At 31.7% G+C, this 24,250-nt stretch overlaps 2 protein-coding genes across 2 annotated transcripts; both read right to left on the bottom strand.

Annotated features, from left to right (window-relative positions):
• Nucleotides 1-5,618: 5,618 nt before the first annotated feature.
• On the bottom strand, nt 5,619-9,852 carry LOC8276177 (cellulose synthase-like protein B4). Its single transcript, XM_015725480.3, has 8 exons — nt 9,486-9,852; nt 9,007-9,334; nt 8,250-8,375; nt 7,750-7,866; nt 7,421-7,633; nt 7,191-7,326; nt 6,901-7,070; nt 5,619-6,635 (listed from the first exon to the last, which is right to left on the bottom strand). Exons 1-8 carry the CDS (start codon nt 9,740-9,742, stop codon nt 5,751-5,753), a joined length of 2,232 nt encoding a protein of 743 aa, XP_015580966.1. The 5' UTR covers nt 9,743-9,852; the 3' UTR covers nt 5,619-5,750.
• Nucleotides 9,853-14,049: 4,197 nt separating this feature from the next.
• Nucleotides 14,050-22,749, bottom strand: LOC8276195 (cellulose synthase-like protein B4). The gene is given in 9 exon segments (XM_048377442.1): nt 14,050-14,530; nt 14,532-14,980; nt 15,243-15,412; nt 15,526-15,661; nt 15,769-15,978; nt 16,095-16,211; nt 21,618-21,743; nt 21,885-22,212; nt 22,363-22,749. Coding segments are annotated over 9 exon segments (2,220 nt in total). The 5' UTR covers nt 22,620-22,749; the 3' UTR covers nt 14,050-14,103.
• Between the last annotated feature and the right edge of the window lie 1,501 nt (nt 22,750-24,250).

Below are 24,250 nucleotides of genomic sequence, written 5' to 3'. Positions count from 1 at the left end.
GTTTGTTCCGCTCCCCATGGAGGAGGGTTCTTCCTGAGCATCTTTGAGAGGTGGCACGTGTAACTAGACAGGTGTGGAATGGCCTCTCGAACATAATTCAGGATTCCAAGGAATTGTTGAATTTGTTCCGGAAAATTATCAAGTTCCTTTGTCAGGTGGGGACCATATGTGTACTGGCCATTCTTGAAATGCATTCCGAGAAATTCAATTTCTCGTTGGCCAATAAAGCTCTTCTTTCGAATGACATAATGCCATATTTTTGGATGATGGCAAGGAACTGTTGTAACAGTTGGTGATGGTCCTCTGCTGTTTCTGAGAATAGAAGGATGTCGTCGATGTAGATCAAAGAAGAGTAAAGGATAGGCCCAAAAATCTCAATCATTGTCTTCTGGAATTGAGATGGGGCCGTCTTGAGCCCAAAAGGCATAACAGTCCACTGGTATTGGGCATTAGGGATACAAAATGCAGTTTTGTATCTCTCTGTAGGCTGGATACCGAGTTGCCAAAAGCCCGCTTTTAGGTCAAATTTGGAATAGTACTGGGCCTTTTGGATGTGGACCTTGAGATTTAAGATTCGAGGGAGAGGGAATTTGTTGTCTTAAAGGAAATGGTTTAAGGGTTTGTAGTCTATGACAAGCCTCTTCTTTCCTCGGATTCTTTCAGACCTTTTTTCCACATAAAAGGCTTGGCAAGCCCATTGTGAAGTAGTGGGCTCAATTAGACCTTGCTGTAATAGTGTCAGGCATTCTGATCGGGCAAGGGCTAGGTCTGTGGGAGACATTCCCATGTGTGTGGCTTTAGTAGGGTTAATGTCTTCATTAAGTTTGAAGGGGAGGCTGATATAGAATTGTGGATTTTTCCACAGAGGAAGAGGATATTGGAAATGTGAATGAGATTCCGGACAGAACTGAAGGAATTTTTCTGTGTATGGAAGGAATGGAGGAATAGTATCCGATTCTGAAATGATTTGAAGTTTCGAGGTGTATGGTAAACTGTCTCTTGAACTTTATACCAGTTGGAAGGATTTGGAGCTTGTGAGCTTGGTGATAAACATCAAATCCTATCAGGATATCCTTGTTTGGAAGATCTGAACCAATGATGTGCGTCCATACAACGCAATCAGGAAAGAACTGAATTCCGATCTTCTGTCTTGTAACCAGAGTGGTTTTGAAGGTTTGACCATTGGCTGCCCTGAAGAGCTGATCATGGGGCTTCCAATACTCTGATGGGAGAACTATTGGGTTCATCATGCTTCTTTGTGCTCCCGTATCAAAGAAAGCTATTACTGGTACAGGCTTGGAGTATTTTGAAGATAGTATCTGTATGGGGATATATGGAACTGGGGGAGGTTTTGTAGTAAATTGAAAAGTTTCAGGAGGTGGAGAAGAAACAAAGAAAGAAGATAATAGGGTTGGAGAGAGAGGATATTGTATTACATCTTCCAGAATATTCTCCTGACTTTCTTCATGCAGGCCAATCATCAAGATTGGTATTTCACTATCATCTGAGTCTGAAGAAGATTCTTGTGAGGACTCTGTGGAGTCTGAGAATTCCATTTCTAACCCAAATAAGCTTTCTGGGGTAAGATCTTCTTGCTCTGAAAGTAGAGATTCTATTTCTTCTTCAAAAGAGTCTACAAGAGATAAAGATATGCCGACTTGTTGAATCATCTTTGCTGACTTTTCTGGATTCCGAGGACAATTTTTTGCATAGTGTCCCTTCCTTTTGCAGATGAAACATCTGTCAGACTTGTACCCCTGATTCCGTTTTTTACGAAAGTATTTGAATTTCTTTGGGTTCTTTTCCCTGAACTTCTTGTTCTTTCGCCGTGTATTTCCCGGAAATGATGTCCAGATTTCTTCTTATGATTTGTACAGACGCAGTTGGCGGCTTTGCACTTAATCTTGAGGTGGATTTTGTTGCAAGCCTTTTGAACTATCAAGTCCCTTTGAGACAACCTTTTGAATAACTCTTGTTGATCACACAGTCTCTTAATGGAAGAGAGTGTGAATTGCCAGATTTCTCCAAGTGTAATAGAGGTGACTGGTCTCTTTGTAGCCGCAATCATGTTGTTAACCTCAGGTTGTATTTCATCTGGCAGAGAGGTGATGAAGGTATACTTTAGCGTATCGTCACCATCATGTCCTCCAATGACATAGTAGAGCTTGGACATAGCCGAATAATGCTTTTCCAGATCCTTCATTTTGAATGAACAACATTTTCGATCAAAGAACTCTTGTTTCTGCTGTCTTATGACAAGGTCATAACTTCCAAGGAACTGGTTATGGAGGATTGTTACTGCTGCTGATGGAGTTGGCAGAGTGACAAATTGAAGTCTAGTGTATTCGGTGACGAAACCAATCTCTTAAGCTTCTGGTAAACCTTGTGACAAATTCGGCAAGGACTTTTTTGAGTGTGGCCCCTTCAAGGGTCATTTGAAGATCAATCCATGCCAAGAATTCGGAAAGCTTGTCCTTCCATTTTGATGGTGGTAGGTCATCAAAAGTGAACCAAGGTCCTGTGCCAGCTGGTTTTGACCTTGGGTTTGGAGCTCCAGTGGGAGCAAAGAACGACTGAGCATCCTCATCTTCAGGTTCCACTATTTCTGGACTGGGATCAGTAGCAGAAGTGTTCATGAGAATCTCAGTGATGTCCGCCATCTCTGAATTACCTGAAGAGGATTCTGAATCATACGGACTGATGAGAGATTGCTCTGGAAATTTGTCTTTAGAGGCTAGAGGAGGAGAGGTTTTCTTTTGCTGGGTTTCTAAGTGTTTTGGGTAAAGGTGAGAGAATGTACCAAAGGGTTGATAAAGGACTTCTTGTGATTGTTCTGGTTGTGAAAGAAAAGGGAAAGAAGAAAAGTACGAAGGAGCAATAGCCGAAGAGGTTGAAGCTGCTGATATGAAAGTTAGAATCGCAGCAGACTGGTTTTTCCGGAGATCATTTTCAATTTGATCTATCTGCTTCTTCAGCCGGGAAATCTCCTTTTGCTTTTGCAGAAAAGAGGGGGTGATCGGCTGAGGTATCCGGAGTTCTTCGTCCAAAGCTTGATACTTTGCTGTCAGGGATGAGTACAGTTGTAGGATTTCTTGTGAAAAAGTATCTAGCTTGTGATCTATGTTTTGAACCAAGTGTAGTGCTTGATCCAATTTTCCATCTATCTTCTTCAAATAAGTGTTTTGGACAATAGAATTAGATGTTTGCCAGTTGAGTACTTCTTCAGGGGGTGTCAGCGACTCTAAGTTTCCAGAGGGTGAAATCCGTGTAGGAAGGATTTCAGATTTTTTGTTCTTTGTTTTTCCCAAGGGAGGGAAATCCTCTGGTTGTAACATGAAACATTCTTGAACCAGGGTTGTCGTCTGATTGTGAGAGATGAAGTAGGTCCAAAAGTTCGTGGGCGTTGTTATACTGGCCCAACGTTTTGTACCTCGTACCCGGTTTCTATAAACCTTTGGATCTGACTGAATCTCCGTTCTGCAAGCTACAGAAGGGGGTTTACCATATTCAATGTTGAGTTGTGCCATAATTTCCTTGAACTCATCATAAGAAACGTCAATGACTGTTTTTCCTTCTTTGGCAAGAAACTCAATTGCCTCATCGAACATTGGCAGTGGCTTTTTATTCTTTCTCTGGGAACCATCTGGATCCCGATCATCTGGCTTAGGATGAATCTCTGAACAAGAAGTATCCAGAGACATCTTCTTTGGATTCTTCTGTTGATGCTGAAAACAGGGTTCAGCATAATCCATATCATCATGACATAGGCATTCTGGCTTGCACATTTCTGGGGCTACATCCTAGACAAAGTGTCCTCTGACTTGTGCAGCATAGATCTGGTTGCCAAATGCTTGAAAGGAGTGAATAGGGATCTTCTCCCTAGGCCGTGATATAGGTTGTATCATTGATGCTTGGAAAATTGATGGTGCTGAGGAAGATTCCTCAGTTCTTGTAAAGATCGTTTTAACAGTCCCATCCTTTTACTGAATAAAGAGGGGATCTGTGGCTTGTACTGGTTTTGATTGAGATGCCCGGAGCTTCTCATAATTTGTTACCCACTCAATAGGAATTAGTTTCTGTAGATCTTCCCTTTCAAGCTGTCGAGGAGCTTGAACTATTGTAGGGGTTTGACCAGAATCAGCCATAATGTACAAAGCATCTGATGAGGCTTGAAAGCCTGGGATCTGCAAGTTAAGTGCATGATCCTGCAATCGATAAACGATCTGATGGTGAAGAGTCGCTGAGAGAGCATTTTCAATTTGACTAGCTCCCGTGATTTGGACTTGTACTTTCAAGGCAGTGGATAGATAGGGATCACTCAGAGAGAGGTTAAAGTTTGGGAAGAAAGTCAAAACAACACTACCAGTGTTGAGTGTTGTGACTATTGTCCCAATCACTGCATGCTCGTACTTGAGATAACGGGTGTCCAGAAGCGACAAACGTTCTGTAACAGGCAATCCCATCCTTCCATGATAGGAAAGGACAAGTCTCACAGCTCCAAGATGGAGATGAGAATAGCCTTGTTTCCACCATTGTTCTATGAAAGAGGTGGGAATTTCTAAAGTAACATACTGCTCTTGAGAAGTAGCAGTAAGTGAACACTGAGAAAGTGAGGAAGATTGAACATATTCTTTTATGGTGAGGGGTTTTTTGTGGATAATTTGGTTAAAGGTTTTTCTGACAAAGTTCTGTTTCTTGAATATGTTGTAAGGGTTGATGATAGGTACCAAAGTATCTTCTATCTGTACGTTATCAGGGATATGAGAGATCTCAACAAGATGGTCTATCTTGTTAAATATGGTTTTCTTACAAGAGGAAGATAATTAAAGAGTAGAAGTATGCGAGGTGATTTCTGTAGACATGATGTTTAGGATTTTCTCTTCTTCTATCACCAAGGCTCTGATACCAATTTTCTTGGTAAATTTGTCTGCAAATTGTGTTTTTTTTTTTTTTGTAGTGATTCACATATATATATATTTTCAACAAATAGTATGGGAAGTAAATTGTATTTTTAGATTACCAATATTAATAGAAATATAGATTTTTAATAAAATAAATATATTTAAATATAGCATTCTAATAAATAATTTGTAATCATAATAAATTATTAAAGTATATACTTTTAGTTTTAATCAAAAGTTTTAAAAAATTTAATTTCTAAATAAGATTTAATATATTTATAAATTCAATAATACATTTCAAATGTCATATTATTTATAAAATAGAATTTAATGATGGTTTAAGTTATGCACATCCAAAATTATAAAAGAGAAAAGAATAAAAATATAAATATATACCTGAAAATACTAAAAAAGTAAAACACGGCTATTAAAAGATATCGTCCCTCAAAACGTAACAAAATGGTAGTATTCTGAACTTATGAAAAAATATGAACAACTGAAGTTACAAACTATTAGATTTGTAACTGTTTTTTTTCTTTCTTTCTACTGTTTTCTTTTTGAAAAATTTCTTTTTACTGTTAAATATAATATTTATGTTATTTCAAAATTAGTGAATTATTAAGAAAAAAAAGGTGGAAGAAATTGGAAACAAACTAAAAACAACGTAAGTTCTACTATTTCGCATTCAAAAGCATATTTAAAACGAAAAGAAAAACATTAGGGCAAGTTTGAACACTAGTTGAGACTATAAAAATAGTTTATCTATAAGTACATTTCTAGATTGAGAAAAAAGAAAAAAAGAGAAAGAGATCTTCTCTTCTTACCAACCGGAGTAATCATAAAATAATCTTAATCCAACGATAGCCACTTGCAAAAATATACAAAAGAGGAAGCCAACACAACTGACTTACAAATTGTTGGCAATGGAATTCCATATTTGTCTTTCCTAAACAGCCCTTTAAAAAATAACCAGAAGAACATAACCACCAATATGCTGCATAAAATCTCCCCAATCTGCGACTGAAGAAGCCCACCAGAAAAGAAACCCATAATAAGTGCTGCCAATTCTATTAGCAAAATGGTTGTCCCAGGTATAAAAAGTGGCGACTCATCAAAGGTGAACTTACAAACATTACTATCACTATCATTATCATTCAATTGGTCTTTTTGTGTAACTTCAAAAACTGTTTCTGATATTCCTAGTATCTTCAATACCACACTTAGGACTCCAATTAACCATGCACTTGTTGTTATTACCCTTGCCATCTTTTGTTTATTCCACCATGCACGGATTGATAGTCCAGTTTGAAGGTATTCTAATATAGTGTATAGACTGTAAACTATGATGAGGGCAATATAACCATATATGGGTGGTTCATTAAACTTGGGCAGGAAATTGGAGTTAGAGATGATGCAATAAGCTGGCAATAACATATAGCAAAGTTCCGGGATGGAACGTAATCCCCAAGTAAGGATGAACAAATAGACCAAACACTGCCGAAATTGGAGCTTGGCAGTGATGGCAGTAACAATGGGGCTCTTTCTGCAAACCAAAATCTCAACCAAACCTGTCGCCCATCTCTTCTGTTGGGTCAATAAAGTTGGTCCAGATGACGGTGAGCATCCGAGAAATGCTGGAGGTTCTGGGGTGCAATAGGCAGATCTCCAACCTCTTGAATGAATCATGAGGCCTGTCAAGACATCTTCTGTTGTGGACCCATATTGCCACCCAACCTGGGATAGAAATTGCCATCATGACAATTAGTAAAATAATATTCTGGTGAATAATTCGTCAAAATTAAACAAATTATGCGAACTATAGTTTAACATAGCAGTAAAAGTGGATATATCTCAATTTGGATAAAAAAATTTAAATCTGAGCTATATTTTCCTTTATAAATAAAGAAAAATACTATTAAGATTTTAAGAGTAATTATGTCCAATACTTCACTTGATACCATTCAAATAGATTGGACAAAGTAGGCCTGGTGCTTATTACCTCTGTACCCCATGCAGTGCCATACTCATAACCACAACCAGCAACTTGATATTCAGTCTCAACCAAATTGGAAAGGTTTCTTGGACTAGTTGTCTTTCCTTGCAATGCTTGAGCCGCTGATTTGATGAACTCCATCGAGTTCCCAAATATGTTGAGCAGTTCCTTGTCACCTAGGTTAACCAGGAAATGATAGTCATAATTAAGAATTTAAGGTTACCTTGACTTGGTGATATTCTTATTTGCTTCAGTAGATGGTCATACAGCAATGAAACTATGTACAAAATACGTACTACTAACTGGAGTCGCATTATTTTTTTCAGTTCCTACATCATCAGGACATAAACCATAGATTACTTTTCGCCTGTGAAAACATCCTGTTCCTCCATAGAAAGGTCCTTGAAGTCCTGCTATTCCACGCCCCATGTACTAATAGTACCCAACAAAATAAACGAATTGGTCAATCACTTCCTTAAATTGGATAGAATCAAAAGGCTAGGAGTATTTGGAGATTTTAACGTACTTCATACACAACCGCTAATGTACTGCCAAAAGGATCATCCTTTAGCTCGTCATAAAACACTTGTGGGAACTGTACAAATGCAAATTCCCTTTCATTAGAGGAACCTAGCAAGAAGCACATTGCGCGACGAACAACCTGTGGATCATTCACGTACATGTCGCAATCTACGTTCAACATGAACGGAGCATTCGTCACTAATCCTGAAACTCTGGTCTGTTTGACATACAAGAAGAAGAAGAAGAAGAAACATATTGAATTCATCAATGAGTTTTGTAAAATCAAGTTATAATGAACAACTAAATTCACAGCAGGCATGAAGAAAGACTTACTAGCACATTCATTGCACCTGCCTTGTAGTGATGTGCATGCTTTAGCCTCTTCTCTCTTGATATATAAACTAAATGAGGCAACCCATCTGAAAGGCCTTTTTTATTCTCCCATATAACCTATCCAACCATTTGTTGAAATGAATAAGAAATTAGCTATTTTGAAATGAGATCATGAAAGTCTATTGCACCCAAAAAAAATAGACTTTAAATTGGCTAATTATCTATTTGAATACCGGAGCTTTGATCATCTTTATCACTTTACAATATTCAAGTGATTTTATAATTAAATTCTAAGTGTCTAAATACGTGTTATGTGATTTAAATTTTGAAAAAAGAAGTGATTTTTATTATTTAAAGTATTTTTTTGACTAGAAAAGCATTTTTTATTATTAACTTATTTTACTCAATGTACCAAATACTGCCAATTTTAAATTTGCATTCCAAATCAGACAGAAAAAGGAAAAGAAGAAAAAAAAAGGAAAGATTAGATTAGGACTAACCTTAATTATTGAAGGATGGTTTCGACGGTCGATGTTGGAGAAAACAGCCAAATCATCATTCAGATCCCATGGAACAGATTTTCCAGCTGCATCTTGAATTTTGCGGCTAAACTTCTCATATTCATCCTTTATTTTAGCAGTACGAAATTATGAAGTCAATGCATCACTCTATCAATACTATCACCTAATAAAATTATTATTTTTATTCATGAAAAACATATTCTTACATTCATATACAAGCACAGACTTTTCTACTGTATAAGATTATAATAATTCATCTTATTTTGTATTAGCTATTTTATTAGTCCTAGTTAAATTTTGAAGTGTTATAATCTTACTAGCTGGAACATTTTATGACATAGAAGTTGGAAGCTTATAATAATATCTCGTAATTGTGCCTTTAAGTTTAAATTAGGCCTGCAAAGGTCGGTTTTGGCCAGAAATCAAACTGATTAAAATTATATCAGAACTGGGCTCAAACATACTTGAAATTGAATGAAGCGGATTTAGAGCTGATTCCTCCAGCGGTTTCTGTTTTAACCCATAAAAAATAATTTTAATTAATTTTATTTATTTTTTAAAATTAATTAAAAATCGCCCCAAATGGAAACTTGAATCGAACCGACCATTTCCGAACTAGTCCAGAATCGGGCGGCCACAATCGCCAGGCATAGCCCAAATCATGAAATCCATTCTGTCAAAAATAATAAATGATTTACTAAAGATTTCAACAGCGTAACTTCAAACTCCAAATTACCTTCAACATTTTCCATTCTTGTTGGAATTCCAGTGAATTACGAGCAGAAATCATTGACTCGTTAGAGAAGTATCTGAAGGGAGCTCTGACTTGAATATTATACTTCTTGCAAAACGGAACCCAAAGCTGAGCAAACTTGGATGTTTCGACAAGAGAATAGTAGGTAAGAGGCGAACAACCATCATCTGAAACATAGCATGCTAGCTTATGGACTGGATAATCAACTGCTAATAAAGATAATACTGTATTCATGGTGATTATAGGTGGTTCTAGCAGGGGGTCTGCAGTTGTAACAAACATATCCACAGCAGGAAGAAACTCTTCTACCCTTCATTTCAAGAAAATGAAAAAACATCTGTTAGGCTTCAGGGAAAGGGAAAAGAAAAATGAAGAAAAGGAAACCCAACTTTATAACTGCGATCGTTAACATAAGAGTAAAGAAATTAACACGGAAAGAAAAATAAGGAGTAATCTTTTACCTCTGAGAAAGGTGTTCTGGGTATGTTTTGTACTTTACAGGATTCCATTTTGCATTGGCAGTAAGAAACCAAATGAAAGTAAACCATGACTCGCACAGGAGAGCAAGAAACCAAGCAAAACCATGTTTGTCGAGAGAGTATAGACGATAAACAAGCAGAGAAGATAGAAGGAAGAGGACAGCGACATCCAGAGTTCTATGTATTGGGTTTTTAATAGAAATTCTTTCATACAGAGGAGGAGAAATTATTTGCGCCATAGAGGAATTAAAGAGCCCGTAATGGATGGATGTAATACGTAGAAGCTAGCTATGTTCTCTTAGGCAATTGAGGCTTTCTTTATATAAAAATTATCTGGTTTTGCACTTGGAGTTAAGGCCATTTGTTTCAAGTGTGGCATACAATTATTTAGGTGTTTGTTTCAAAAAGGAAATCCACTAGGATACAAAATGATAATAATGCTAAATTAACATAATAACTGATAACAGTGACTTTAAAAACTCAAAACAAATACGAAGTTCCAATTATGGGGACGTATAAAATCAAATAAATTATATAAATCAGTTGTATTTATTTTTCTATTTCTTGTACTTTTTCTTCAAGTTAGGATGTGCAAATTCTATTTTATGTTACTTTTTCGTATCTTTCCTTTTTAGAAAAGTCGGCATGCGTACTTGCGTAATAGGTTTTTCAAGCTTTTGTTGGCTTCTTATAAAGTGTTTGTATAATATCAGCTGCCTTCCAATCATCTCAAATTTCTGAAACTGCGTCCACAGAATAGGATTAGAGCAGCATTATTCTCATCCTTCCGGAGAGTTGAGTGATACGTATTGCAGGGTTATTTCAATTCCATGCCATGGATGAGGATAGCTATAATAAAACGATATTGGTACCTTTTACATTTTTCTCCCTTTCCAATATGGTATCTTAAACCAACATTGCCCCACCTTAGAATGGCGGAGTTGATTGGATATTGATGTCCGCCATGATTAGAATTCTAGGAAAATATATCTTAAGAATACTCTAGTCATAAGATCCTATCCGACTTAGAAATTTAAAAAGAAGCAAGACTTAAAATTCTAATACAATTATAACAACTTACAAACGTGAAATTCTCTTCTAAATAGACTAGAAGACCTTCAACGTCTATATAAAAAATGGAGACGTCACATACCAGATATAAGAGATCTTACACACTTAAACACTTTAGCCACCTTCACACAAATTACTGATTTTATCATCGAAGTGAATAGCTAGACAACTCCGTTCGATGCTTTCTAATCTTTCTTCGCAGGTACTCTGCATATCAATGTCAACCTTTGAAGATCCTTGTTAATAGCTCGCCTCAGCTGACCGAGTTATCAGTTCTAATATGAAATGGAATCAAATCAACTTCATATTAAATAACTATTTCATTTAAAAATATAAATTATTAAATAAGATCTGAAAAATTATTTTATATCTCTAATATTTTATATACAATTCAATCATTCCACCTTCTATAGTGCACATCACTCTCGGCTTTTGCATTAAAACATAATACCTATTACCTAATCCTACTTGCTTGGCAAAAAACATCAAACCAAGTTGATAAATAAAAGGGTTATTTCCATAACAGTGCAAAACTTGATTAAATTGGCTAAATGCATATTTGTATATTTGAATTTTATCTATTTAGTTAATATAACATTTTTTTCCTTTTATAGAAAATAATACATATCTTAATTTATTCTTTCGGTTATATTTGTATTTTTTTGACATATGACTTCATTCAATATATTCATATGTATTATTTATGAGTATTTAAATGTTATCAAAAAATAAAATTTAGGTGTCGTTTAAGTTAATAAAAATACTAAAAATGTTTAAGAGGATACAAAAATAGAATTCATATATTTTTAGGTTAAATTAAAAATTAAAAAATTAAGTAACTAAAAAATCAAAAATCAAATTTTTAAATATGCATTATGTCTTTAAATTGGTAAAAGTGTAAGAGATGCTATACAATTATTCCTTTTCATAAATTCAATCAAACTAGTTTTGTAAAAAAATTAAATACTATTTATCTTCTGGAATTTAATTTAATATATGATTCAGTTTCTACAATTTTTTAATAATTTTTTTTAAATAATCACTTGAAAAATGATTTTATTATTTAAAGTCAATACTAATAATAACATACACAAAGCTAAACATAACAGTTGATAAAAATATTAAATCTCATTGAAAGAAAATACAAATAGTGAAATACAAAATTACATGACTATATATACACATTATTTTTTTCTAATTTTTCTCTTTGAAGTGTTGAAAAGCGTCATAGTTTAGCATGAACTAGCTACTTAAGAAGAATTAAAAATATTTTACAAACTACACATGTATCTAATAAATGATATTAATTTTTAGGGATTAATCATATAATTTGATGACAATTGCAAACCACAAAATATCATGGAAAGAATCATTGATAAAAAAATGTATAAAATTCACAACCACAGAATCTATTATTATTTACTTACTTTTTATTTTAATTTGGAAAGAATTAGAATATTTAATAAATACTCAACTACGTTTCAGACGTCTTGAAATCTCTTGTCCAAACATGTACAAAACCCTTCTAGAAGGAAGTCGAGATTTGGAGAGAAAAGCAACCTGTGACGTTGAGGACTCCATATATAGGGTGCAGAGATAAGGTTCAGAAATTTAAAGACGGAGACACACACGACTATATATTTAAAAAGATATAAGGACCACATCCTAATCGCAATAGCAGCAGCTCCTCCTCCTCAAAGCTGGAAAGTCTCAACACCCAGTGCAGATTTTGTATGTATCTTTGTTTCTCTTTTTGATTGTACAAATTCTGTATTGAGTGGTGAATCCTTTGTGTTTCTTATAATCTTTCTAACCCCTAATATATATATATATAGTAGACTTGAAAGTCTTAGCTAAGTTGATATCCACCTCATTATTCATTTGTAATAATAAGTTATATTAGATGATAAAGAAAATTATGGAAGGTTATCGACCCATAAGGGCTGACAAACAAAATAAACCAACAAAAAGAACACGAGGTCAGGAATAATAAAAAAACATATATATCACTTTGACAAGAAACAGTCAAAGTGTTAAGAATGTTTGTTTTTTTGGACTAAGAGGTTATGGATTGAGTCTTCTCCTTTGTTTTATATGTGTTTTTATTTTCATAAATTTTTATTCTTATAACAAGTATGAAAACTAATTTTGAAATACTATGGAGCTGTAATAATCTAATGAAAAGCTTGGATATTTTTCCAGGCAATTTCAAAGGAGTGATGATGTAAAAGATTACGGCGGTGATGCTTGAGATGTATCATATGATAAGAGTAAATGATTTGGGAGATGAAAGTCAGTAAATAGTAAATGATTTGGGAGATGAAAGTTTTGAGTTCAATTTTTTATATTTATATTAGATAAAATCTCACCTTTATGACAAGTATAAGAGGATGACTGCTCATATTGTATAGCTCAAGACTTATTTGGGTTTTTTATAAATTAAAAATGACAACAGTGTGTGGATATATAATAGAATAAATTTTTTTTTGAATTTTAAGTTTATAAAAAAAACTGAACAGTAAAGCTAGAATTTTACAGCAGTTCATTTTTCATATATTTGTAAGAGGATCGTATATATTATTAAATAGTGAAGAATTTTATATGATTTTTCTCTATTTAAAGAAGGAGAAATTTTTTAAATAAATTTAATTTACCATATAAAAAAAATTAATTATATAATAATTTTTTATTATCCTATTCACATTGAATATGTTATTATGTAGTCAGGTTTATCTATAGATTATATGTTTAAAATTTATCTTAAAAAGGATTTTGCAGGCGGCAACATTGGACACTATTTTGTATGCGGATATGCCGAGCCTGTAGGCAAACGGACAAAGGTTTTCTGTCGAATATAACAATAGTTTACAGCCACTTTGACGTGGCTTGAGTCACAGTGTTTCTCAACATTTGTCATATGATGATGTTGTCAAGCCCATAATTATGGTTAATGTCAAGCTCTCTATTATTTATGGGTGAATACAATTAATTATGAGAAAGAAAAGGCATAAATAGTATTGAAATATACAGGAGATTGTTTAATATATTATTTCGTTGAAATTTATGTATTTAAATAAAATTAGATTATTTCTATTTCAATATTTTAGTTTTATGTAAAACAGAAGTTACAGATAATTAATAATCAGATTCATTTTGTTTTTTTTTTTTTTAATATTAGACATACTAGTTAAGTTACTTTAAAATCAATCAACTATTAATAAAAAGAGATGGATAGAAGATATTAAAAATAAATTAACAACAATGTAAGTTTCATTGGAGCTGATCCGAAGTCCTCTATTTTTGTCAAATAGAAAAAGATAATGAAACTATCTTCTTTTCTAGGTTAATCTCAAACAACACTTTATCAGAATGTTTTCTTTATAGGATAATCTTAAAGAGCACTTACTTTCATATTAAGTCAGTTTGTTCAAAACTAAATTTTCAGAATAGGCTTTTTAAGTGGAGCAAATTATGATTTTCAAGAAAGTAAACCATATCCTTTTACCAATTAGAATAACCCTCCCTAGTCTTAGTCCAAAGAAACCCACTTACAGAAATGCACAAAAGATAAAGCCAACATAATTGACATACATATTGTTGGCAATGGAATCCCATATTTTCCTTTCCCAAACAACCCTTTAGCAAATGGCCAAAACAAAATCACCACGAATAAGCTGCACAAAATCTCCCCAAGATGTGATTGAAGAAGCCTGCTAAAAAATAAAATCATAACAACCGCTGCCAATTGTATCAGTAAAATGGTTGTCCCAGGCACAAAAAATGGTGACCCATCAAAGGTGAACTTTCCAACGTCACCAGCAGCATCGGTAGATTGATCTTTCTGTGTAACTTCGAAAGTAGTTTTTGATATTCCTAGTATCTTCATTACCAAACTTAAAAGTCCAAATAACCATGCATTTGTTGCTGTTATTATTGCCATCCTTTGTTTGTTCTCATGCGTGGATTGACAGTCCAGTTTGAAGATATTCTAATATACTGTATAGACTATAAATTGTGATAAGAGCAACATAACCAACCATGGCTGGCTCATGGAGCTTTGGCAGGAAATTGGATTTAGAGATAATGCAATAAGCTGGCAACACCATATAGCAGAGTTCAGGGATTGATCGTAATCCCCAAACAAGGAGATATAGATAGGCCAAACATTGCCTAAATTGGAGCTTGGCAGTGATGGTAGCAACAATAGGACAATTTTTGCCAACCAAGATTTCAAGCATACCTGTTGCCCATCTCTTTTGTTGGGTCATTGAAACTGGTACACAAGATGGTGAGCACCCAAGAAAGGCTGGAAGGTCTGGGGTGCAATAGGCAGATCTCCAACCTCTTGAATGAATGTTGAGGCCTGTAAGCATATCTTCTGTTGTGGAACCATATTGCCAACCAACCTGAGATAGACCACAATGCTAATCAACAAAATGCTAGATGATGATAAGTCGTTCATTAACAATTAAACAAATTAAATCATTATATAAATAGTATTTTATTAAATAAAAATAAAAATGACCGAAGTGATGGCATGACCTGCAGAAAAACAATTACTTAATTAATTATTATATAATTATTGAGCCATTATATCTGTCATTGCCCTACTTCATATATAACTCATGTAATTGTAACAATTATATTGGATTTTCCAGTGCTAATTACCTCTGTACCCCATGCAGTCCTATATTCATAACTGTAACCAGCAACTTGATATGCAGCCTCAACCAGATTGGAAAGGTTTCTTTGAGTACTCGTCTTTCCTTGCAACGCTTGGTCAGCTGATTTGATGAACTCCATTGAGTTCCCAAATATATTTAGCAGTTCATTGTCACCTAAATTACATGCTGACAATTAAATGACATATCGTTTGGCCATAATCAAGCTAAATGATCATTAAATTAATATTAAAATGATGTATTAAATGTAAAAATTCTTTTTTACATACCACTAACTGGAGTTAGAGCCTTTGCTTGAGTTCCTAAATCATCAGGACATAAACCATAGATTACTTTTCGCCTGTGAAAACATCCAGTTCCTCCATAGAAATACCCCTGAAGTCCTGCTATTCCACGCCCTATGTACTAATACCACCCAACAAGAATAATATACTTGATCACTCGCTTACATTAATTGGATAGAACCAGTGATAAGTAAAAGGCTAGAAGTAATTGAAAAGATCTCCACGTACTTCATAGAAAACCTGTAATGTATGTCCAAACGGATCATCCTTTAAGTCATAAAACATTTGTGGAAACTGTACAAATGCGAATTCCTCTTTGTTTAGGGAACCTAACAAGAAACACATTGCGTGACGAACAACCTGTGGATTGTTCACATACATATCGCAGTCTACGTTCAACATGAATGGAGCATTCGTCATTAATCCTGAAACTCTCGTCTGTTTGACAAAGAAGAAGAAGAAGAAGAAACATATTGAATTCATAAATAACTGAAAACAAGTTGTTTCTTGTAAGATTAAGTTATAAAGTAACAAGGGCATGAAGAAAGACTTACTAGCACATTCATAGCACCTGCTTTGTAGTGATGTGCATGCGTTAGCCTCTTCTCTCTTGATATGTAGACTAAATGAGGCAATCCATCTGAAATACCTTCTTTCTTCTCCCATATAACCTATCCAACCATTTGTTGAAATTCAATTAAGAAATTAGCCATTTAGAAATGAAATAATAAAAATCTATTGCCCAAAAGAAAAAAAAAAAAAAAAGAGAAGCGAAAAAGGTTCTATTGATTTTCATCAATTGTTACCTAACATTCAATGAGTCAAAATCTTTTGCTATCAACCAATTCGCTCAATTTCATTATTTTTTTTAATTTAATAAAGAGTTAATATATATATCACAACTAATAATTAAAACACATACATATTTTAAGACAAATAAATAAAGAGTTAATTACTTGGAAGATTTTTACCTAGGCTTAGTGTATATATTACAACTAATAGGAGAGTGACACATATGAATGAGTGTTTTACACTTTGGTATTAGATGATTGACACATACTTTATTATTTAAAATTAATAAATATATATCAATCATCTATCAGTTTAGTATATAGGTGAGGACATATATCAAGCCTAGGCAAAAAAATTTATAATTACTTACAACGAAAGAAAGATTTGAAAACCTTTTTCTCTAAAATTGTTTCAAAGCCATTTTCTCTCATTAAATTTGACGATAAAAAAAATGACTATTATTTCTCTCGTTCGTTTCCTTTTTTTTTTAATTTAAGAGTTGCATTCTTTCTCATTACTAATTTCTTTTAATTAATAATAAATTAAATACGGAATACAGTAGGAAGTGTTGTTAAAACACACACATAGTTTGAGATAGAAAATTACTCCCTCCATTCCATACTAACCGCCATTTTTTAATAGTTTATTTACATTAAGAAAGCATTCTATAGATATTACAAAATTTATTACACATATCCCAACATAAGGATAATATAGAAAAGGAAAAATTAATATTACATTAGATATATAAAAGTGACAGATAATTAAAATTTTTTTATTTAAAATAGATACAGTTAGTATGGAATGGAGAAAGTAATTATTTTGAGATACTCTAAGAGACTTTCAAATTCATCATCATTCCTATGAAAATTTTAAGTCACATTCTCTTTTCTTAAATTTAAGAAGGGAGAAAATGGCTTTTAAAAGTATTTTATTACCTTTTTCATACTCTTTTTTTCTGCTTATTCTAAAAGGCACATTTTCTCTCTTTAATTATTCTCTCTCATTTTTTATTAATTAAAAATTAAATAGAAAATAATACAAATAATTTTAAAATAAATTAAGTATAAAATTATTTATTTATAGTTTAATACAAATACATAAAAGCATTAATTGGTCAAAATCACATATCAAAAAATGGACAAAGAATCAATTTCATCCATGATCTTTTGTCTAAATATAACACCTGTATCTAAGAAACTATAATAATAATAATAATAATAATAATGATGATGATGATGATGATGATAATGATTTTGATATTGATGATAATGATCTCAAACTAGAAGTTTTAGAAAAAATTGATGTGTGTGATTCGAGTATTAATTTTAATTGGATGATGTATAAGAGATTATTAATAAAATCTTATTTTCATAGAGGATTTTGAAGTTAGAAAAAGAAAAATATAAAATTAAAAGGATTTATTGAACCATAATTAATTCGTTTAATTAAACAAATTTTACTCAGCGAATTATATAAAGTGTGATTTACTTCTTATCAATATCACCCTTTTGTATTTTCTTAGTATGTATAAATATAATTAAATTTTTCTAATTGGAGACTATAAAAAATAATTATTTTTAAGAAACTATTTGGGAAAAAAGGTAAATTTTAATTAGCAACATGGTATTGGATTTAATTGAAAGTAGTAAACAAATTGATTAATTAAGTGTTAGGATTAATTTGATAATTATTTACAAGATAGGGGGCCAAACATGTAATTGATTTAATATGAGGTTTAAGTGAGAAAATAGACTTGATGGCATTTTTATAAATGAATGTGTTGGTAGGGGCGTCAAGGTAATTCTTAAGTTAAAAATGAGGTTAAAATAGTAATCTTGTATTTTCCAATTTGTAATTTAGCCCAAAATTAAAGAATTAGGGATCAAACTGAAAAGATAATATCAAGTTTGAGGGTTTAGTTTATATCTTCAGGGGGTAACGGTTGCTAATTAAAAAATTGGAGGACTGAATGTTGTTAGGGAAAAAAGAGAGAAGAAGAAAGAAAGGATGAAGAAGAAGAGGTAGAGAGAGGAAGCTTCACTGCCATCAACGGCAGGAGGTGGAGGAGCTGGTTTGAGAGGCGGGAAAGCTAGCCAGAGGAAAAGGAGGCGACGAAAAGCTTGAAGGTGGTGACGGCAGCAGCTACGAGTGGCGAAAAATAAGGAAGACGACAACAGCTTCTCGCCATCGTACAGAGCGTTTTCGACATCCATTTATGGTGCTTCTAGTCTCAAAACGACCAAGACTCATGAACTTTCATTTTTTATCATCATCATCCTTTAAGGCTACCAGAATTTCGAGATCCAATCAGAGAAGTTCATAGGGACAGTTTGGATTTTTCTAAATTTCCAGCGACTTTCGGTAAGATATGGTTTATCAGAGTTCATGGATGAGCTCCCCTAGTCACAAGCTTTCCAATGGCACATGTTTCGTGGCGATCGGACTCCGTAGAAAAATTGAAGGTTGGGAGCTGCCCGAGATGATTTGGGATGACCAGGGGTCTAAATTAGAAAAAGAATCAAAAGCTAGAATCATCATCTGCGTGTTATTTCAAGTCCGTAGGCACGCTCGAATCGTCAATCAGATTCTAGAGACCGAAGGCGAGTTGACCGATTTAATACATGTATAGGTAAAATATTGGTTGTTCATCATTTCTTTATTGATTTAAATTTTTAATAAACTGAATTTAATATTTATTAATTAGTAATTTTGATATAATATATATATATATATAGGTTAATGTTATATTAAGAATTATTATTGTTATTATTATTATTTATTTTGTTATTAATGTAGAATTTTGAGGTAAAAGAAGGATAGAAATTTATATTAGATATTTAGGATTGTTATTAATTGAGAAAATTACCTTAAATATGATCTAATAGAAGTTGCGGTAATTAATTGATTATATCTAATTAAGATTCAATTAAGTGATTATTTTACAATTAAATTTGATTGCATTATTATTGAATAATTGATATAATGATAAAAGAATCTTATATTTGTTAGAATAAATAATTTAAAAATTTATATATAAATGATTAGAGAAAATAAGTAAAATTAATATCAGATTTATGATTAATTATGTTATTGACATGAAAGAATTAGTTTGGGTATGATGCTTAAATTGTGAGGTAGATCACTTATTAATTTTAAATACTCAAGGTTAATTATAATAATCAGTAAATAAATATTATTAATATTAGAAAATAAATAAGTAGGAGTAATAATCATTATTAAACTAGTTATTGATTGGTATAATAATTATAATGAAATCTCATGTGCTGGAAAGATAATTAGATAGGGTAAAAATAATTATCGACGGTTGTGATGATAAATTATTTGATAAGAAGTAGAATAAATTTAATAAAATTTATTTTTGAGGTCTCGAACAGAAATTTTTATGGAATGTGTTATGTGAATATTTTATTGCAGGTCTCAGATCCATTTTTACTGGAGAATTAGTCCATAAAATAGGAAAGGTGCTGTCAAATTTTTAATAAAATTAATTAATTGAAATAGATAGATAATTAATAGGATTGTGCTAAAATAAAATTAGGATTAAACTTAGATTTTAGATATAAAATAATAGAGGTTGGTTGAGGATTATTAGAAATAGGATTTAAGATTATTTCTAAAGTATGTTTATACGTGAATTATAGGATTGTGCACTCAAATAGCTGTTCGAAGAAATTAATAGAAAATTAAATAAAAGTATAGTCGGTCGAGTCCTGCAAATCAGGTAAGTGGATAAACTTATAACATCGTATTTTTTAATAATACATTATTTATATTTATATCCTTATGATTTGCTGAAATATTTCTACGAAAAATCATTTATTTTAAATATAACTTAGAACTTGATATTTTCTATAGAAATTAGGAACCTCAAATGGTTTTTTTTTATATGTGATTATAGTTGTAGATAGCTGGATAAATGAGTATACACTCATTTATGTGACCTAGGGATCACACGTTGAACATCGGGTATGATCAGATTATACTTTCTTTGGACAACACTTAATATACATATAGCTTTTGGGGCGTATGCTAGGTGGTGAATTTTTTAGGGCTTTTCGTCTGCGCGCATATGACTAATTATTTGCACTTTGAGCTGCCAAGTGAGATGTCTTTGCGTCCAAAGTTGCCAGAAATTAGTAAAATACATTTATGAGTGTATATTGATTTCGACTGAATTATTTATTGCATTTTTTACTGTTTCTCTTGGTATGATATAAAAATTTAACTTAGTATCTATATTTTTTCAAATTAGTTCAAGATTATGTAGTTAATTGATTTCAGTCAAAAAAAAGTTTGCAGTTTTGAATACTTATGGAAATGATTTTTTATTTAATTAATTTTATAAATTTTTATTTGCCCAGCTAGAATTATTTGATTAAATATTTATGTTCAGAAATTTTAGCAATATTTTTTTCAGCAGAAGTGTTCAAGATGAGTATAGTGTTATATAAAGTTATTTAAAACTTTGTTTGTTCTCTTTTGTATATGTTTATCTTCTCACTAAGTATTACTCACCTTAATTTCTCCCCACCATAATTTCTCCCCACCAGTGTTATACAAGAGGTTTAAGAGTAGTAGCATTCGAGTTGCTAGATTCCACGGTCTCGCAAAATAGAAGACTAGAAATTAGATAGTTAGGCCTAGTTTGGGCAGGGTATTGCACTAAAGATTAGATAAGTCAAATTTCAACATTCTTAATAAATAGATCTATAATAAGTCATTTTTAGGTTAATTATATCCAAATTTTAAATTCTGTCAAACATACTCTTGTATAGCGTGTCACTAGATATTATATCAATAAATTAATAAAATAAATGTTATTTTTAATTTCTATAATTCAATTAAAACCTTAATATAATTTTATTTTACTTAAAAATATAATTTTATTTTACTTGAATATTATACTTAAATGTTATTTTTAATTTCTATAATTCAATTAAAACCTTAATATAATTTTATTTTACTTAAAAATATAATTTTATTTTACTTGAATATTATACTTAAAAATATAATTTTATTTTACTTTTTTGAAAAAATTTAAATTTAAAGTATTTGACCCTTGGACACAAGTTCAATGGGTTGTTTATTGAGAAAGTTTCAATTAAATGTTTTTAACTTTGGGCATAAGTTTAAAGAACCATTTATTGAAAAAAATTAAATTGGATCTACTTGACCATTGGAGATAAAGTAGGATAAATTGATCATTTATCCAGAAAAAAAAAAAAAACAAAAAAAGAAGGAAAGATTAGATTAGGACTAACCTTAATTATTGTGGGGTGGTTTCTGCGGTCTATGTTGGAGAAAACAGCCAAATCATCATTCAGATTCCATGGAACAGATTTTCCAGCTGCACTTTGAATGTTGTGGCTAAACTCCTCGTACCCATCCTTTATTTCAGTGACAGAAATGTCAATACAGATGAGATTGTTTAGTAGTGAGCTCAAGTCCAAATCATGAAACCCATTCTGTCAAAAATAATAAATGATTTACTAAAGATTTCAACAGCGTAACTTCCAACTCCAAATTACCTTCAACATTTTCCATTCTTGTTGGAATTCCAGTGAATTACGAGCAGAAATCATTGACTCGTTAGAGAAGTATCTGAAGGGAGCTCTGACTTGAATATTATACTTCTTGCAAAACGGAACCCAAAGCTGAGCAAACTTGGATGTTTCGACAAGAGAATAGTAGGTAAGAGGCGAACAACCATCATCTGAAACATAGCATGCTAGCTTATGGACTGGATAATCAACTGCTAATAAAGATAATACTGTATTCATGGTGATTATAGGTGGTTCTAGCAGGGGGTCTGCAGTTGTAACAAACATATCCACAGCAGGAAGAAACTCTTCTACCCTTCATTTCAAGAAAATGAAAAAAATCTGTTAGGCTTCAGGGAAGGGGAAAAGAAAAATGAAGAAAAAGAAACCCAACTTTATAACTGCTATCGTTAAGATAAGAGTAAAGAAATTAACACGGAAAGAAAAATAAGGAGTAATCTTTTACCTCTGAGAAAGGCGTTCTGGGTATGTTTTGTACTTTACAGGATTCCATTTTGCATTGGCAGTAAGAAACCAAATGAAAGTAAACCATGACTCGCACAGGAGAGCAAGAAACCAAGCAAAACCATGTTTGTCGAGAGAGTACAGACGATAAACAAGCAGAGAAGATAGAAGGAAGAGGACAGCGACATCCAGAGTTCTATGTATTGGGTTTTTAATAGAAATTCTTTCAAACAGAGGAGGAGGAATTATTTGCGCCATAGAGGAAGTAAAGAGCCAGTAATGGATGGATGTAATACGTAGAAGCTAGCTATGTTCACTTAGGTAATTGAGGCTTTCTTTATGTAAAGTATTATCTGGTTCTGCACTTGGGAGTTAAGGCCATTTGTTTCATGTGTGGCATAGAATTTTTTAGGGGATAAAAGGCCAATTTACCATCTTAATTGGCCTTCTTAACTTGGAAGCTGGTGAATTAGTCGAAGTTTTATGAAAATCTTTTGGTAAATAATTTATATACCGATAAATGATTGATATATGGTTATTTAATTTAAATAATATATTATATGTCAATTATTTAATATCAAAATATAAAGAAAAAATTTGATTAAATTATTTTGTGGTTTAATTTATTTTTATTTTAAAATTTTATAGATTATTTTTTATCATTTTAATATTTTGTGAATATAACCGTTAATAAATAATAGTCAAATTACATAATAATATTAACATCTTTTGACGCGACACGTAATAGCTATTGCTTTTTCAATTACTAGATCAGTAATTTCAAAATAGTCAGCTATTATTTACTGATAATCATATTTACAGATACTAAAATTATAAAAAGCATAGCACTGATCCTAACATAAGAATATATTTAACTATAGATTAATTTAGTAAAATTTTTTAAACATATAAAATTATAATATGTATAATTTTTTAATTTATTATAATATATCATAAAAAATAAGAATTTTTTTCTTTTTTCTCCTTTTGTTTTTACTTTTAAGATCTTTCACAAAAAAAAGTAAAAAGAGAAAGTGTGATTTACTGATGGATGTTGTAGTTAAATTATATATAATTTCTGATATGTCTGATTACCATATTTATTGAGAAGGATTCAAAATATCGCTGGCAGCGTTCTTTTCCAGCTTTTCGTACTAATTTAGTTTTACTTTGATTTCTGTCAAAAGGGACAACTTTTTAGGTTCTTCAAATTTTTGCACATTCGTGTTCTTTTCTTTTTGTCCCGTTTAGGGTCGATTCTTTTCGGAAAATTTAAATTTTGAATATTTAAAGTCTTAAAGAGTCATTTTTTTCTGAGATTTTATGGTTTTTAAAAATCTAAAATTTTATTATTCTTAATAGATGAATTTTAAAATATTAGTTTTTATTTTTAAAATTCCATTATTCTCTTCATATTAAAAAAATTATAATATACTAAAATAATTTATATATTTTAATATTATGAAACATGTTAATATAATTTAAATTTTCAATTATTAGATTTTATCTTTTAAAAATTTTAGGTATGTGTATAAAAAGTTATGATGAAAATAAATATTAAAATCTTTAAAAAACATTTACTCAACAACATTCTATTCTTAGAAATTACTATTCTAAAAGAAACTTATCTTTTTTTTATTATTTTAAGGTGAAAGAATGTAAGAAATTATATTATTTATTTTCTTTTAATTTCTTAAGAAATAGACATAAATTTTTAACAAATTATGTTAAAAATAGATATAAAAAAAAGGAAAAATAATAATATTATTTTAAAAAGCAATATTTAAGTCAATTTACTATTTTAAATAAGTCACAAACATTTTAACCTGTAAAACCGGTTAGAACACTATATTAATCATTTTTAGCAGATTCAAACATTTAATTAAAAA

Source organism: Ricinus communis, chromosome 7 (assembly GCF_019578655.1).
Source record: "Ricinus communis isolate WT05 ecotype wild-type chromosome 7, ASM1957865v1, whole genome shotgun sequence".
NCBI classification, from domain to species: Eukaryota; Viridiplantae; Streptophyta; class Magnoliopsida; order Malpighiales; family Euphorbiaceae; genus Ricinus; species Ricinus communis.
Note: the sequence above shows the minus strand (reverse complement) of the source record. Positions and strands in the feature narration are given on the sequence as shown.

What these genes read in the sequence shown, in the direction of transcription:
- LOC8276177 (XM_015725480.3), bottom strand. Translation starts at nt 9,742, where the DNA reads ATGGCGCAAATAATTTCTCCTCCTCTGTATGAAAGAATTTCTATTAAA. An exon ending in AAGAATGGAAAATGTTGAAG is followed by an intron (nt 8,376 to 9,006) that starts GTAATTTGGAGT and finishes GCTAAAATAAAG; the next exon opens with GATGAATATGAGAAGTTTAG. An exon ending in ACCATCCTTCAATAATTAAG is followed by an intron (nt 7,867 to 8,249) that starts GTTAGTCCTAAT and finishes ATGGTTGGATAG; the next exon opens with GTTATATGGGAGAATAAAAA.